The sequence below is a fragment of the Mauremys reevesii genome, linkage group 5 (assembly GCF_016161935.1).
Source record: "Mauremys reevesii isolate NIE-2019 linkage group 5, ASM1616193v1, whole genome shotgun sequence".
NCBI classification, from domain to species: Eukaryota; Metazoa; Chordata; order Testudines; family Geoemydidae; genus Mauremys; species Mauremys reevesii.
This window is the reverse complement of record NC_052627.1, coordinates 123780810-123799337: the sequence shown is the minus strand read 5'-3', so window position 1 is coordinate 123799337 and position 18528 is coordinate 123780810. Positions and strand designations below refer to the sequence as shown.

Genomic DNA, 18528 nt, shown 5'->3' with positions numbered 1-18528 from the left:
ATGTTGTTATAAGTTACAGCTGTTGTCATGAGATCCCATGGAAAATATTACAAGTTCCTTCTTATCCTCTCATTCCTAGTGTTTGTAACCATCACATATTATATTTTAACCTAGGGTTCTAGCATCAGTCCAGGAACACGGACTAGTAATAGGATTTGGAGCCTTTGGCCGTTTATCAGTCAACAGTTCAAATTCTGTCCAGGCCACTAATAGGAATGATGCTGGAGGCTGAATTCATCTCTTGCAGTGACATGGCTGTCTCACAGAGCAGGATGGCCCATTGAAATGGGGCAAAGGGCAATGAGAACGGATTTGGGAAGGGGCAAGAGAACAGAATAAAAGCATACTTCACAGGTATATTTTAATACATTTTAAAGTTGTTCTGATACCCTGGTGATGGATGTAATTGTTTATTTTACAGTTAAATAAAATAAAACCCAAAAACAGAAAATAAGGAAGACTTCTGTATAGAAAATAAAGAAAGAATGGAAAAGGACATAAATGTAATACAGAATGTGGAGAGACCTGAGAAAAGTTCCTTTCTTCCCCAAATCAGGATATTTGAGAGCTAATGAACCTGTAAGAATGTGGACACAGGAGGAACATGGAGAAAAAGAAGGTGTTATAAACAAGAATAAGTGAAACAAGGGGGATGGAGGACAGGAGAGTGATAATCAGAAGAATGCAAGGCATCCGGAAATGACAAAAGTTAGGTTTGTTTTTTTAAATACTTAGCTGTATTCAACTGGAGCCGAGTGTTTGTTTTAACTGTTTATTCAGTGTTTGGAGGACCAGTATGTACTATGCTGATACAAGTTCTAATTTCTTTAGGACTCGTCAGGATCCTCATCTGAGTCCTATAAAAAAAGTGTCAGAACCTTTAAATGTTCCTGTACTTAAAGAGAATGCTGTGTGCAGTGTCCCTTTTAGTGCACAAAAATGGTTTTCATAGATGGCATGTTTCAGAATGAACCTGCCCAGCCCCATCCAAGATCTTTCTTGTTCATATGTGTGTCTTTCTTATTTTTGTATATTTTCTAGGACAGGCACTGTAGACCTATAAACACCCAACTAGCTTAAAAGTTTTCTGTTGAACTCTTATATTTTAAAAATCCTTTTCCTAAGTTATAACTAAAAACTCTGCATAACCCACGTGCTATCATTTTTTCAACCAATTAGCTATTTGAGTAACAAAACTCAGTCTGGAACAGTTTTTGATATATTTTGTTTTGTGAAATCCATACATAATTCTGTTTTGAGTCATTTAAAAACAAATCTATAATTTCTTATTTATGCCTAAAAAATTTGTGATTTTTACATAAACAAATAATTCACATCCACATATGCTTTTAGAGAACACGGACACATTTATTTCATACACGTAGAAAATGGTATAACTTATAGTCAGCTGAACAGACTTTAAAATTTTTCACCAGTTATTTCCCAGTCAGTTTATTTGGTAGGGATCCACACCAAAGATCAGTCAGTTTTTAAATCTGAAAAGAGATTCAACTCAACTGAGTTCAGTGGCTCTCCATTAGTATACAGACTTTTGAGTGCTTATATGAAGCTTCTGTGATGAGTAGTTTGTAGTCTGCATTTTTCCAATGTCTGAGGAAAAACAAACCTCCTGCTCTGCATGCATAGGATTCAAGACCAGTTTACACAGTTATTTTATTGTCCTAACTATGTTACAATATCTGGTCACTCTGGTTTATGTAAGTGTTTTCCAAAGAAGTGTATTCAATTAAACATGATTAAAAGAAGTCAACATTAATGCCAATAAATTATAATAAAACAATTTACAGCAACATAATAATTAGCTTTATAGGTATAAATAAACAAATTTAAATCTACAAATTCTAATATTTAAGAATGTATGTGATAATCTGGATTGTATTCAAAAGATTTGTTAACATAAATGAACTGTGCAGTATATCAAAAATTTCTTTTCTGCCACTAGATGGCACTGCAAGAACTTACACAATATTTGTAGGAAGGAATGGATTCAGTGGATTTTGTTTTGTTTTCCCTGTAAATGATCAAGAACTGTTGGACTAAAATTAAGTAATTAAAAAAAACTCTTGATATCAAACAATAAAATCAGCATCAGTCTAATTAAACATTTCAATAAAACATTACAACATACCTGAATTATAAGGAATAGTGACTGACATGGAGTATAGAGTCAACTAAATCTAACCTTAATTTAAATGATCTAAATTCCATTGGAAAGGAGATTTCAGATACAATTGTCTGGTTCACATTCTGTTTCTTCATCCAGATTTGGACAAGGAGTTCCATTATTGGCAGGTTGAAGGCGTACATAACGAGTTCTTGTTTTGGTCCCTATCTTTCCACAAGTACCTCTGCAAAGACCCCAGGAAGACCACAGTGAAATCTCACAGTCCAATGGTGTTTCTGTAACATATATAAGAAGAGGTGATTTGACAGAAATATGTGCTTAAGGCAAACACATAGTTGGCAAAATGTTCAAAACTATTATCAAATTGTCCTTACTTATACAAATATAAGGCTGATGCTTGTTTTGATACATGAAGAATTTACTATCAGTTACGTATCAGAGAGGTAGCCGTGTTAGTCTGGTTCTGTAAAAGCAGCAAAGAATCCTGTGGCACAGTCTATAAGGTGCCACAGGATTCTTTGCTACTATCAGTTACATTACTATAAAATTTTAATTTTATATTAAAAAGATCTACTTGAAAAAACAGAATTAACATGATTTTAATTTTACATTCCTTTAATAAAAGCCATATGTTGTCTAGTAAATAAAGACATCTGTTTTCAGCTCCTGAAAAGGCAGACTTTTTTTACCGTAATGTAGAGGTTGTTTGAGGTACTGCATTAGTTATGGTATAATACTTATTTAGTTGAGAATTTAAAATGTTCTTTTCATGGAAAACTCTTTAAAATGAGCATGGTCTGAAAATAGAATTGTATTTTACTGTCATCTCACTACTAATAACTCATTTGCCCTTGCATGGCTTGCTGGATAATACCAGGATTAAGATTTTTATCAATTTTATTTATATACCCTGGGATGACTTTGTATATATTGTTCCTATTCATTTCATTTTCCATTTAAGTCCTATTCTATTCTTCCTCATGAGTAAAGAAAATGCTAATTCTTTTTATGGCTAAATCTTCTTGTAGTTAGTTTTTGGCAAGAAAAGGTAAAGCACCTTTTATATACACAGTCTCCCCTTTGCCAATAAAATATATTGTATAACTAAAAGCTTTTTAATACTAATATCCTTTAAATTTACTACAACCAAATACATCAGAAATTCTGTAAAGTAATACACACATATATACAGAATATACATATGAATGATATGTAAGTTATAAAATTCTCAAAGAAAATATACAGATACTCTCTCCCTCAGCAGCTGGGAGGAAATATGTCTGTAGTAACGGATCTCTATGGACCTTGAGTGGATGGGGAACATGGTTTGACCTTTGGTAATTAAATCTTTCCTTATGCTTGTGGAGTAAGTTTTTTATATGGATTAAGTTACTGGTATATACACAAAGTGGAGACTTCTGACTAGGAATGTCCAACAAATGCTTTACTTACAATGAATTGCTCTGATTCAGTATGTGTTGCTCTTATTTTATAATGTCTCCTGAATTACTAACATTTTTAATGGAGTAGAGAAATGGACTTGTATAGAAAACTTAAAAGAACTAAATATGTAGTTTGTCTAAACAATGACTATTATCTCATCAAATGTATTACAAATATATTACATAACTGGTTATAGTTGGTACTATTTACAACAGTGGTTCTCAAACTTTTGTATTGGTGACCCCTTTCACACAGCAAGCCTCTGAGTGCAACCCCCCTCCCCTTATAAATTAAAAACACTTTTAAAATATATTTAGCACTATTATAAATGCTGGAGACGAAGCGGGGTTTGGGGTGGAGGCTGACAGCTCGCAACCCCCCATGTAATAACCTCGTGACCCCGAGGGGTCCCGACCCCGAGTTTGAGAACCACTGATTCACAGTATCTTCTATGGGGATGCCCAGTATTGGAACACCTGAGGGTACGGGCAGAGGGGGGTTTTAACCTACACTGAGGCACATTAACTAACTTTGTGGGGAAGTTAATACAGCATGTTGCTCTAGCTAGCACTTCCAGTTATGGGGAAATAAATAAAAATTAAATATTAATTAAATAAATAGTCTCTAAAAATACCATATTGGTGACTTCCAACTCTTGGATGTTAAGCTTTCAGGACAAGACAAACCCATCTGTCTTAGGCTAGGGAGCTGAGACCCAAGAATGAGAATCCTGTATGATATCTTCAAAGTAGCATACTAAGGACGCAGTTCAGGAAGCACTTACACACGTTTTAAAGACCATCCCTAGTAAGGAAAGCACTTAAGTACATACTTGAGCTCCTTTCCTGAATTGGGGCCAGAGTAAATAGTAATCCCTTCCCAAATGTTGTGGAGGAAAGGATATTATTCTATGTGTGATTTGTGTCACCCAATTTGAATGATGGATGTTCAGCTCTTGTTTACTGAGAAAACATGTTTTAAACTAGAAATCTGCTTGTTTTAAATGTACAAGTCAGGCCTTATTAACCATGGGGAAGGTAAGTTTTCATTATTTATTAATTGTGAGGAAATTTGTGAAGCCTACCTTATGGTCCAAACTCCTGGCAGAGAGCCAAAGCCAGAGAAATAGACTCTTCAGTCCCAATCTGAAGCAGCTGGCATGCACTTGGGCCGTGGTTGCTACTACAGAATATGCATGGAATGTGTCCCACGGATCTCTCCCATGCAGGATTTTGGTCTCTGCACTCATTTCTTAAGAGGTGCTCCACATTCCCCTTTTCTACAATCCTGTACAGAAAGTCACCAGAGGGTGCCTAGAGTAAGCCTGCCCGGGGCTCTCTACCATCCATCTTCTTTCCTCCAGTAAGAGGGGATGTAGCATTTATACTTAGAATTTGTCACTAAGACTGGGTCAAATCAGTGCTATGAACCTTCTCCTACATGAGCACTAACATTCACAGACCGTTTAAAAGAAAAGAATGCTGTGATGGGATAAATATATTATTGTTTGAAATTAAATCTTGGCTCCACTTGAGCATGTCAGTAAAAAATTCAAACTCCCCTCGGGTATCTCGTTCTGTAGGTATCAGTTGCCATCATAATTCTATTCAAGCTGGTGAACTGAATTTTGTTTTCTTATTTCATATCACTATCAAAATACTTCTTACCAAGGAGAATATAGTAAATATAATTGCTTTGCTCCATTATGTAAGAACTCACAGGAAGGAAGCACTTTCTTTAGTATTTGCACAGGATTTGGGGAGCTGAGAGTCTGACAGAGTATCCCTTTCACACAGAACTGGTGGCTCTGTGGAAGTTCTATGGCTTGAATAAGACATGCTGTGGATCTAACCCAAATCTGCGGATCCCTGGCCAGACATGAAGGCTCCCCTTCCCCACCCCCGCATGTTTCTTTCAGTATCCTCTTCCTATGACATTTGGACTAGTTTATTGCCTATACTGTTGTTGTGGTCTCTGGTCTCTGTCCCAGAGGGCCCAGTTCTAATCTCACCTATGCTATGTTTACACTTGTGTAACTCGATTGGCTTTGGTAGAATGACTCCCAATTTATGCAAGCGTAATTGATATTAGAATTAGATCCAGAGTACAGAGGAATAGTTAATGCTGTTCCACATAGAAAAGGGTACAGAGAAATATAATAATTAGCTGTTATTTGACTGGGCATGCCCCCGTTTTCTCTGCAGCATTTTTGTAAAGGGAAAAGTTGCTGCTGCCTGTAGCAGGAATATTCTACATAACCATATTCTCTTCCACATGGCCTGCCAGATTTGAAGTTTTCTAAAATTTTGCTTCTCTCCTTTGCTGCTCAGTGAATGGGAACAAAAGGATCTAGTTGATCAAAGTACTAACCACTTACCTGAGACAGAGTCATCTATTTCATTGCCTACAGCAGTCAGGTTAGGCTGAGAACCAGGAAGACCCAGCTGGTTTCTTTTAAGTTTTACAATGGTTACTCGAGCAATAGGTGGCAAACTTTTTAGCTTGGGATAATAAAATGAGTTTGCTGGGTGACTTGGAGAGGAACAAGTGATCTATGAATTAAAAATAAAAGGAAGTTGATAGAAATAGTATTGCCATAGATAGAAGTTGATAGAAATAGTATTGCCATAGATAGATAGAAATTTTAAACAGAATATCACATCTTAATTATGTTTCTAGGCAAGTAAAACTCATATGAATTGGGGTTGCACAGTCTTTATGCATCCGAGCCACACAAAAAAGCTGTGATTTCTTGTCATGAAGATAATCCCACTAATTTTTGTGGAAGGATTCTGGGACTGAGATCACACAAGAAATTGTGGCTATTTTTGGATGGAGATACTGGATGGAGGGTAGTCAGCATGCACAATAATGCTTGGAACAGGTTGATGGAGGAGACAAGAAGTAAGTAGGGAATGCTGGCAGTGGCAAGGATACTGACTGGGGAAAATGGGTGCTGCACTAGATGTGGTATTGTTATAAGAGGTCACAGAGAGTAGTGCTTCAGCTTCTCTATTCTTTCCCACTCCCGCAAGCACTATATGTACACAACATACACACACTTACCTCTGTAACAGTATCCTGTGGAATAGTGGCAAAGTTTGGTGAGGAAAATGTGAAACCACTGTCTGTTCCAGCATCATATGGAAAAAGATCTACTGTTTCTTGTTCTTTCCAATGATCTCCTTCACATAGATTTAGACTGTCAACACCCACAAACCAATCAGGGCTAGGCACAATTCGTACAATAAAAGAAACCTAGGAAGTGAAAGAAAAACATCATAATAATTAACAGTCCCCTGCCAGTCTCTACAGGCTTGGGTAGCAGGAACTTCAGGGTCTGATTTCTAGTATGACAATGGGTCAAACATATTTCTGACTATTTTATTTGAGGGTTTCTAAAAGAACATATTCCAGTATGCTTTTTTATTTGATTTTATGTTCATAATGTTCTTTAAAACTGGATTCTTTTAGCAATTCCTTGCATTATACTGATAGCTATCAGTGGCATTTCAAATATCTCCTTTTGCATCCTGCTGACATAAAACTAGTAAGCGACCCTTAAAATGAAAATGTAAATGCACGTACTAAGGAGTGTCTTGAATGTGCTTCTAATTCCGTGAAGGTTTGTCCTGTACCACTGGAAATGGCAGGAGCTGAGAAGATTCCATGCACACTTTGAATTTTTTCTCCAGCTGCTTCTATTTCCTTCATTAATGTCCATGCTTCACCCTTTTCAGCAAAATCACGCACACCATTGCTGGCATATTCATCCTTTTTCCACATGGTATAGTCAGAACTATGGGTAACACCTATTTAAGGGAACACATTGCTCAATATAAAAGTCTGCTTTGGATTATCTTAATTGCTGCAGTTTCTCTGTTTTATTTCTGATGTGCAACAATTTGGGTATTTACCTTTAGGATTTTCTAAAACATTTAACTTATCACTGTTTACTTCTGCTGTAGCCGATTGAAAACTGAAGCCAATTGAAAACAGTTGTAGACTCTGTAAGTATTTTGGATGCTGCAAGTTCTGTATGTTATTGTTTATCTGTCAAGCTACATTAGTTTTGACTTTCATTTTACTAAAGGGAATTCTCAATAAATTCAAATAAAAAACAAACAAAAATGTAATCACAACTGTAGAGGGTTTTATCTGGTCTTGACACTGTGCACACGTCACTTACCTAGCAAGGAAGACCATTGTGCTGGAGGCCTATAAAGGGGATACTGCTTAGGGAAAGCAGCCTGACTCCATTTCCCTACAAAGGCTATGCTGTACTTAGCAACTTCCTCTGCTGTGCAAACAGAATCATCACCCACAGGCAGACAGCTGGTATAGCCTAAAATTGTTATAAGCAGTGTCCAGATAACTTTACAGGAACGGTAGCCAAGCATCAGGTTTTCCATTTCCCTACACATGGAAAGAAAAAAAAAAGTGTCCATGTTAGCCTTATTAGTCACTGTAGATTCAAAACTGAATAACTGTAACCCAATGAAATTTAATATAGCATAAGTTTTGAACGAGAAGAAAATACACATCCAATGCATTTAAAAACTTAATGTATCTAAGAACATATAGGACTTACAGAGTTGAAGTTTCCATGCAGTATGTTAAAAAGCCGTAACTCTATTTAGGACAACTGTTTCTAATGGAAAATAAAAAATATCTTAAACTTGTTCATGGTAATGAGTTTGAGGAAATATGTTTTTGATTTTCTTTTAGAATCTTATTAGAATCTTGAATTAATTAGACTAGTAAATGTTTCTGTAAAAACATTAATGATACATTTATTATTTTAAAGCTAAAATTAAATTAAATAAAGCATGGAGAAGTAACATAAAAGTTGAAGCAGAATTTTTAGAACAGATTTAAAGTCAAATACATTACAAATATAATATGTTACTTTGCAATCATATTTGCTACAAAAAAACATTTAAAAATTAACATAATTGCAAGCACCTTGCATCAGACTGAAACTCAGTTTTTTAAAATCCCGCGTTTTAAATGCTTTTGTCCTTAGAGAAAACTGCATAAACATAATTGAAACACTAATAGTTGTGTAATACAGTAATTCATTAGAAGAGTTTTGAGTACTTACTAAATATTTCCTCTGGAGCTCAGATACGGTGAGAGCACCTGCTTTTGCTGGCAGCTGAGCTGTTCTGCAAGAGAGGACAGTAGGAGTCTTGCTATTTATGCCTGAAGAGGGTCCCTTTGGTCCAACAGTTATCGTAACCTTTAGACTTTCCAGTTTAACAAAATGAATTCCATACTGTTGCTTGATTTTTTTAATGCACTACCAGATTCTCCTGTATGCCGGTTACTTCAGGTTTCTATTGGAAAATTGTGGTGCTGACTAGACACAGAATGTTTTTTAAAATTATCTCAGATTATCACCAACAACTCAGGTTTTCTGGTGACTTCATAGTTCTCTGTACAACTTATTAATGCTTTTAAGCTGTAAAAATGAACTGAGTCCAAAACTAAAATTGTTCTGGTGGAAATGCTTTAAATGAGAAGCATATTTCCTTGTAAGTTTTATTGTCTGACAGATGCTCCTTCCAAACATTTACAGAGAGCGCTCTCACTCTCACATACCATATGTACATGTTCAAATAAGAAGGTGAAAACAGCTAAACAAATCTAGGGAAAGAGACTTAAATCATTTTATATAGTAACACATATCTATCCTGCAAACACGGATTAATTTAAAATAGAACGTTATGTATCTTTGTTGTCAACAATACCGTACACTGTATGATGAAAGGGCTCTGTAATACTGTGGTTTATTTGGAAGGTGTGGTTTTTGGAAGCTTCTTTGACATTTGTCTTAGCTGTTTCCTCTTTAAAGTAAAAAAATCCTAGATAACCATCTTAGTAGTAGTTAAATCATATATATTCTTTAGTGAAGTACTTACACCCACATCACTAAACGTATTTGTTTTCTATGCAAAAAGCTATAAATACCAGGTACAGTTAAGTTAAACAGTTAATACTCATTTTTAATTCTTTCCCCACTGCCTTTCCAAATACCCTTAGGAAAAAAGGGCTTGTTAGAATGCCTGGAAGCGTGACTGATCAAGAGTCAAGTACACATCATGAAAAATGACCTGCCAGGAGACCTTCCCATTGAAATTGTGGGGTATCTAGCTTGAGCATGTCCTCTGATCACAAGCATTAGAGCATGGGACAAAGGCAATTATTCCTCAGGTAGCAAAACCCCCGTTATTATGGGTTTATAGGTTAAATCTTGCATTTTATATTCTGAAAGGAGGCTTGCAGACAGCCAGTTTTAGCTGAAAGGCACTACTGAAACTAAGGATAGATTGCCCCTTTCTTGGAAAACCCATGGGAAGTGGGAAGGAAAACTGAGATTTGTGTCATGAAGTTTACCTAGATTATTCTGCCTGGGAAGTGGGGTTTATAATGAGGCAGCTGAACAGTGGAGGTGTCAGCCATCAGTACCCACAATTCCTGAACATGTACATGGATTTCATGAAATTCACTGGAGGCTAGGGCCATCTGTGCATGGTGTGATCCAAGGACCTCTTGATGCTGACTGGCAGAGGGCACAGAGGTTCGTAAGAGTTACAAGGATCCCCTGGATCTGGTATTTACATTCTAGTTCACCAATGGGTGTCATGTAATGTTCTTCTTTGATTGATTGCAAATGTGTATTCCACAAAGGTAGGAACACACCTAGTGTGCCAAAAGCCAGAGAACTTTGCTGAGCATTATCCGCTGGGGCGACACACGCGCCCTTGGAACCCCATAACCTCTACCATGGCTATTTAAGGGCCACACCACCCCAACTCCCCTCAGATCTTTCTCACCACCTATGGCTTGAGTCAGAGCATTGTATGTGGCATAGAATCGTAGGATTGGAAGGGACCTTGAGAGTTCATCTAGTCCAGTCCCCTGCACTCTTGGCAGGACTAGACCATCTGTCTAGACCATCTCTGACAGGTCTAACCTGCTCTGAAAAATCTGCAATGATGGAGATTCCACAACCTCCTTGGGCAATTTATTCCAGTACTTAGCTCGTGTTTTGCTATCACAGTACTTTTTCTGTGAGTGCATGTGCAGAGTTATAGTAAGTTACAGTAGTACCTTTAGTTATAGTAAGTTACAGTAGTACCCTTAGTCATTTAGTTAAGGAGAATTTAGCTTGGTGCAATGCCCTTGCCAGGTTTTAAGCACTGCCTGTTGTGTGGGGTGGTTATCCCTAAAATCTCGGTACTTATTGTGCCTTGGAGATCCTCTGCCCAGTCCAGAGCAAGGTCAACAAATTCGTTGGTAATCTCGCCTCCCAAGCTTCCCCGGCTGGAGACACAGACTGATGTTGCTCCATCTGAACTGGTTCAGCCTGAACCGTTGTTCAAGAGCAGGTATTGATGCAGGAGATACGATTGGCTCCATTTTCTTCCTCTTCTTCCTCACCAGATGATTCCACAGTGCTGGATTTGTCTTCTCCTGTGTCTGAGGATTGTAAGTGTTGTCAAGAACTCCTGAGGCAAATGGCTACAGCCTGGGCATTCAGGATGAGTTTGTTCAGTAGAATAGCCATAAATTGGTGGACATTATTCAACTTTCAGCACCAGGGAGGGTAGCTCTCCCTATAAATAAACTATTTTGGAACCCACAAGACCTTGTGGCATACCCCAGCTTCCTTACCTCCTATAGCGAACCATACAGATAAGTGGTACTATGTCCCCATGCAGGGGTATCAGTGTTTTAAGTCCCATTTGGCCCCTAACTCTCTTGTTGTAACAGTGGCAAATGAGAGGTTGTGAAAAGGGAGGTATAAGTTGACACCTAAAGAAGTCTAAGAGGTTAGATTTAATGAAAAGGAAGATTTATTTTATCTCCTCACTATAGATGTGCATTGCTAATCAACAGGCTAATCGATAATAATATGTATTATCAACATATGACTTTGTCAACTGGGATGCGGTGTCCAAATTTACATATAAATTGCCAGAATCCTCCAGGGAAGAGTTTAAGGCTTTCATTGTGAAAGATCATCTAGTTATTAAGACCTCACTGCAATCAGCACCGGATGTGCTGGACACTTCCTCTAGAACTATGGCCTCACTTGTAACAATGAGAAGAGCCTCATGGCAAGGCCAGTTAGACAGGCAGAACTGCAGAGTCTCAATGCGTGTAGGGAGGAGGGGTTTAGATTTATTAGGAACTGGGGAAACTTTTGGGAAAGGGGGAGCCTATACAGGAAAGATGGGTTCCAACTAAACCAAAATGGAACCAGATTGCTGGCACTTAACATTAAAAAGGTCGTAGAGCAGTTTTTAAAACCAAGGCCTGGGGGAAAAGCCGACTGGTGCGGAGGAGCACATGATTTGTACATCCCTTAGGGGAGGATGTATTAATAGAGAATCTCTATGTCCTAGTGAGGACGAGAGGATGGAAAATGATAAAATACAGGCAGGGTCTGATCAGAAACAGTCAAATAAAAAAGAGTCCCATTCAATTACATTGTATAATGGCAGACAGCTAAAACGAGACAAGTTTTTAAAGTGCTTATATACCAATGCTAGAAGTCTAAATAATAAAATGGGTGAACTAGAGGGTCTCGTATTAAATGAGCATATCGATATAATAGGCATCACAGAAACTTGGTGGAATGAGGCTAATCAATGGGATACAGTAATACCACGGTACAAAATATATCAGAAGGACAGAACAGTTTGTGCTGATGGGGGAGTGGCATATGTGAAAAAGCATAGAAGTAAAATCATAAATGAATCAAACTGTATCATAGAATCTCTATGGATAAAAATTCCATGCTCTAATAATAAGAATATAGCAGGGATATATTACTGACCACCTGACCAGGATGGTGATAGTTACTGTGAAATTCTCAGAGAGATCAGAGGGGACATTAAAATAAAAAACTCAATAATAATAATGGGGGATTTCAATTATCCCCATATTGACTGGGTACATGTACCTCAGGACGGGATGCAGAGATAAAGTTTCTTGACACCTTAAATGACGGCTTCTTGGAGCAGCTGGTCCTGGAACCCATCAGAGGAGAGGCAATTCTTGATAAAGTCCTAAGTGGAGCACAGGATCTGGTCCAAGAGGTGACTATAGCTGGATTGCCTGATAATAGTGACCATAATATAATTAAATTTAACAACTCTGTGGCAGGAAAAACACAACAGAAGACCAGCACTGTAGCATTTAATTTTGGAAAGGGAAACTACACAAAAATTAGGAGGTTAGTTAAACAGAAATTAAAGGGTACAGTGCCAAAAGTGAAATCTCTGCAAGCTGCGTGGAAACTTTTTTAAAGACACCATAATAGAGGCTCAACTTAAATGTATACCCCAAATTAAAAAATATAGTAAGAGAACCAAAAAAGAGCCACTGTGGCTAAACAACAACATAAAAGAAGCAGTGAGAGGCAAAAAGGCATCCTTTAAAAAGTAGAAGTTAAATCCTAGTGAGGAAAATAGAAAGGAGCATAAACACTGGCAAATGAAGTGTAAAAATATAATTAGGAAGGCCAAAAAAGAATTTGAGGAACAGTTAGCCAAAGACTCAAAAAGTAATAGCAATTTTTTTTAAGTACATCAGAAGCAGAAAGCCTGCTAAACAGCCAGTAGGGCCACTGGACAATCGAGGCGCTAAAGGAGCATGCAAGGATGATAAGGCCACTGCGGAGAAACTAAATTAATTCTTTGCATCGGGCTTCATGGCTGAGGATGTGAGGGAGATTCCCAAACCTGAGCCATTCTTTTTAGGTGATAGATCTGAGGAATTGTGCCAGATTGAGGTATCATTAGAGGGGTTTTGGAACATGACCAAGACTCAAATGTGAAATTGCAGAACTACTAACTGTAGTCTGTAACCTATCATTTAAATCAGCTTCTGTACCAGAAGACTGGAGGATAGCTAATGTGACGCCAGTTTTTAAAAAGAGCTCCAGAGGTGATCCTGGCCATTACTGGCCTGTAAGCCTGACTTCAGTACCAGGCAAACTGGTTGAAACTATAATAAAGAATATTGTCAGTCATATAGATGAACATAATTTGTTGAGGATGAGTCAACATGGTTTTAGTAAATGGAAATCATGCCTCACCAACCTACTAGAATTCTCTAAGGGGGTCAACAAGCATGTGGACCAAGGGAATCCAGTGGATATAGTGTACTTAGATTTTCAGAAAGCCTTTGACAAGGTCCCTCACCAAAGGCTCTTACGTAAAGTAAGCTGCCACAGAATAAGAAGGAAGGTGCTCTCATGGACGGGTAACTGGTTAAAAGATAGGAAACAAAGGGTAGGTAAAAATGATCAGTTTTCAGAATGGAGAGAGGTAAATAGTGGTGTCCCCCAGGGGTCTGTTCTGGGACCAGTCCTATCCAACATATTCATAAATGATCTGGAAAAAGAGGTAAACAGTGAGGTGGCAAAATTTGCAGATAATACAAAATTACTAAAGATAGTTAAGACCCAGGGAGACTGCGAAGAGCTACAAAAGGATCTCTCAAATCTGGATGACTGGGCAACAAAATGGCAGATGAAATTTAATGCTGATAAATGCAAAGTAATGCACATTGGAAAGCATAATCCCAACTATACATATAAAATTATGGTGTCTAAATTAGCTGTTACCACTCAAGAAAGAAATCTTGGAGTCATTGTGGATAGTTCTCTGAAAACATCCACTCAATGTGCAGCAGCAGTCAAAAAAGCAAACAGAATGCTGGGAATAATTAAGAAAGAGAGAGATGATAGGACAGAAAATATCATGTTGCCTCTCTATTTATCCCTGGTACGCCCACATCTTGAATACTGTGTGCAGATGTGGTCGCCCCATCTCAAAAAAGATATATTGGAATTGGAAAAGGTTCAGTAAAGGGCAACAAAAATGATTAGGGGTATGGAACGGCTTCCATATGAGGAGAGAATAATAAGACTGGGACTTTTCAGCTTGGAAAAGAGACGGCTAAGGGGAGATATGATTGAAGTCTATAAAATCATGACTGGTGTAGAGAAAGCAGATAAGGAGGTGTTGTTTTCTACTTCTCATAACACAAGAACTAGGGGTCACCAAATGAAATTAATAGGCAGCAGGTTTAAAACAAATAAAAGGAAGTATTTCTTCACACAATGCACAGTCAACCTGTGGAACTCCTTGCCAGAGGATGTTGTGAAGGCCAAGACCATAACAGGGTTAAAAAAAGACCTAGATAAATTCATGGAGGATAGGTTCATCAATGGCTATTAACCAGGACGGGCAGGAATGGTGTCCCTAGCCTCTGGTTGCCAGAAGCTGGGAATGAGTGACATGGGGATGGATCACTTGATGATTACCTGTTCTGTTCATTCCCTCTGGGACACCTGGCACTGACCACTATGGAAGACAGGATTCTGGGCTAGATGGACCTTTGGTCTGACCCAGTAGGGTCATTCTTATGTTCTTATGTTATAGAACTCTACCATAGCTCCCAAGGTTCAACAAAATATAGAGGACTTACCCTTCGATGGTCAGTTCTTGTTTTCCAAAAAGACTAATGAGATGCTGCATTCCTTTAAGGACTCTCCGGCCACTGTATGTTCATTGGGGGTTACACCAGAAGTTAAAAGTCATCATTATGGAGCTCAGCAACAGCAGCAGCAATACTGTCAATATTCCCAGCAGTACTTCAGGCAGATAGCTTATCCTGCTAGGCAGCAAGACTTCTCCCTGAGGAGACACAAGACACAAAGGAGAAGGCCCTCTGGTTCCAACTTCAACCAACCACCAGCTCATCCTCCATCAGCTTTGGACAAACTGCCAATGTGACTCTCCTCTCAAGGGGAGCATACCAGTCGTTAACTTCCTGACCGTATTGCCTCCATTTGGGAACAGGCTGTCCCACTTCTACAGTACTTGGGAAACAACAACCACAGACAAATGGGTCCTAAGAACTGTGATCAGGTGATGTCATCCAATTCTTGTCCCCACCCCCCTTCCCACTCCTCTACCCTGTCCCTTTTCAGAGACCCCTCTCATGAGTCATTGCTTTGTCAGCAGATTCAGACTCTAAGATTCAGGAGCCATAGAAAAAATTACCCTTCAGTTTTGGGAAAAGGGATTCTACTCATGTTATTTCCTAATCCCCAAGTACAAGGGAGAGCTGAGACCTATTCTTGACCACCGAGGTATCAACAAGTACATCAAATATCAGATTCTATATGGTAACACTAGCTACAATCCTCCCTGCATTAGATCAAAATGACTCGTTTGCGATCCTTGATCTGAGAATTTCTACTTCCACATGGTGATTTTCCCAAGCCACATGAAGTTTCTTATAATGGCAGATCAACATTATCAATACACAGTCCTCTGCCCCATGCATATTTACCAAATGCATGACTGCAGCCACAGCCTCTCTCGTGTCTTCCCATACCTGGATGATTGGTTAGTGAGGGCAAGTTTGAAGACCAAGTCCTTAAACTTCACTTCATGCTGAATCTCATGAATTTGTTGGGACTGATTTTGAACAGGGGAAAGTCAACAGAAAAAATTTAGTTCATTGGGGCCATACTAGACTACAAGTTTGACAGCTTTTCCCCTGCACAAATGATTCCAAACAATTCATCACTTGTGTCTGTCCCTCCAATCTCGTCATTCAACTACAGTCTGTGTGCCTGGGCACAAGCATTTATTTAGTCCACCATGGGAGATCCACTTCAAAGCTGGTTAAAATCTGTATGTCTATCTCTGGAGTTCTCAGTCATTGGACAGCTTTGTCCGAGTGCCACTGGTGATCCTGTAGTCCCTAGAGGGGTGGACAGATCAAAACAATGTATGATAGGATGTATCCTTTGCCCATCCTCCACTGATCAAGACTACAGTTACTGATATCTCCACAATAGGTTGGAGACTGCATCTAGAGACTTTGAAAGCTCACTTCAAGCAGCTTTGTCAAGAAGCAATAAAGTTGTGGCTTTTTATGCATTATTCTCATGGCTGCCCACTTACCAGGGGCCAGAATCAGTTGGCTGATCAGCAGGAATTTCTCCCAGAATCATGAGTAGCCCCTGAAGTGCAGTGTTCTGAGGCCCATTTTCAGAGAATGGGACATCCTGTCTGTTGACATGTTTGGAATAAAAAAAAAGAAAAAGAAAAAACCAAGAAATGCCATCAACTTTGATCACAAGCAAGTCTCAATCCAGGCTTTTTAACCAACACCATCCATCTGAATTGGGGATCAGCACTGCCGTATGCCTTCCCTACACAAGCCACTCATCCTTCAAGTTATTCTCAAATTGAAGCAGATCATTCCAAATGGATACTCATTGTGCCAGCTTGGCCAACACTATGTTGGTTCTCCAAATGTCATAGTCTATCTGTTCGGCCTCCCACACCTCTTCCCCTCCTTCCTGACTCAACACCATGGTCAGACCCCCAACACTGAACACTCTGTACCTCGCGGCATGGAATCTGTGTTTAGATGAGGAGGAAGGTTGATGTTCAGAAGCACTTCAATTAGTCTGAATTAATAGTAGAAAACCCGCTACTATCTCTCCCTATTCTGCCAAGTGGAAGTGTTTTTTTAGTTTGGTCCAGTCTCAGGGAATTCAGCCAATGATAGCCTGCATTCAGGACATTTTGGATTACCTGATGCATCTTAAATCCTCAAATCTGTCTCTCAGCTTGTTGAGAGTCCACATAGCAGACATTTTGGCATTCCATCCTCCAATCAAGGGAAGTAAATTTCTTTTAACTCCATTGTAGTCCAAGTTCTAAAAAGTATTGTCAATCTCTTTCCGCCTGTGAAAGAAGCAGTTCAATTGTGGGACCTCAACACCGTACTAGCCGCCTTCATCAGACCTCCATTTGGGCCTCAAGCAACTTGTTCTCTGTCCCTTTTTCGAAAAGACAGCTTTTAGTCTTGCCATAATAGCCACAAGGAGAGTAAGCAAACTGCAGGCTCTAATGGCAGGGGCTCCAGGAACACAGTTTTTCAGAGACAAAGAAATGGATATGTTCCTGGAAGATAGGTCCATCAAAAAACAGTGACTGAAGTTAGAGCATGGATATAGAGCATGGATATAGGCCCCCCAGAAATGACGACAGACATACATCAAGAAGCTGGCTGTAGGCTCTGGTACTGATGCAGGTACCATTGAGACCAGTTCCAACTAAGGTATTAGACACTCTACCTTAGACACAACCTCAAACTTTATTGGTATCAGTGACACCAGAAGTCTATGCAGTAGTATGAGATTTCTTTTGCCTTTTGGTTCTGGACTCCCTTTTGCTGCAACAGGATTTGATTTTGGGATTACATAGGTGCTACAGTTGGTATCACAACCAGATGACCTTCTGGCACCGTCAACATTGCATGCAGCATCCCCAGCACCTAAAAAATCTTTCTGCACTGACCTTTTCTTCTAAGCAAACAGTCCTACTAGGACTTAAATCATCAAAATCTCCCTTTGTACTGGAATATAGACCTACCTTTAATGATTCGTCATCTACAGCATTAACTGGGGATGGATTCTTCTCTCAAGTACTGGAAAGACTTGCAGGGAGACTTCTTAGAATCATAAAATAGAATCACAGATTATCAGGGTTGGAAGGGACCTCAGGAGGTCATCGAGTCCTGCTCAAAGCAGGACCAATTCCCAACTAAATCATCCCAACCAGGGCTTTGTCAAGCCTCACCTTAAAAACTTCTAAGGAAGGAGGTTCCACCACCTCCGTAGGTAACCCATTCCAGTGCTTCACCACCCTCCTAGTGAAAAAGTTTTTCCTAATATCCAACCTAAACCTCCCCCATTGCAACTTGAGACCATTACTCCTTGTTCTTCCCACTGCTCGCCATCTCTTCAGTCCTTCACCTTCTATAGTTTCAAGGCCTTCTCCCTAATCATTCTTATGCTGAGTGAGGAAGATTTCCCCTTACCCAAGCTGTAC

At 39.0% G+C, this 18528-nt stretch overlaps 1 protein-coding gene across 4 annotated transcripts; it reads right to left on the bottom strand.

Moving 5' to 3' along the window:
* Positions 1-811: 811 nt before the first annotated feature.
* On the bottom strand, positions 812-18150 carry SPON2 (spondin 2). 4 transcript variants are annotated; one of them, XM_039541247.1, is made up of 10 exons: positions 18070-18144; positions 17227-17379; positions 16588-16695; positions 15098-15306; positions 8694-8757; positions 7779-8005; positions 7178-7401; positions 6656-6847; positions 5967-6141; positions 1812-2421 (listed from the first exon to the last, which is right to left on the bottom strand). In XM_039541247.1, exons 6-10 carry the CDS (start codon positions 7999-8001, stop codon positions 2243-2245), a joined length of 993 nt encoding a protein of 330 aa, XP_039397181.1. In that variant the 5' UTR covers positions 8002-8005; positions 8694-8757; positions 15098-15306; positions 16588-16695; positions 17227-17379; positions 18070-18144; the 3' UTR covers positions 1812-2242. The 4 variants fall into 4 exon arrangements, with proteins under 4 accessions (XP_039397180.1, XP_039397181.1, XP_039397182.1 ...); XM_039541248.1 differs by lacking the exons at positions 16588-16695; positions 17227-17379 and having other exon boundaries at positions 18070-18150; XM_039541246.1 differs by lacking the exons at positions 8694-8757; positions 15098-15306; positions 16588-16695; positions 17227-17379; positions 18070-18144 and adding exons at positions 812-857; positions 8181-8235 and having other exon boundaries at positions 2204-2421.
* Between the last annotated feature and the right edge of the window lie 378 nt (positions 18151-18528).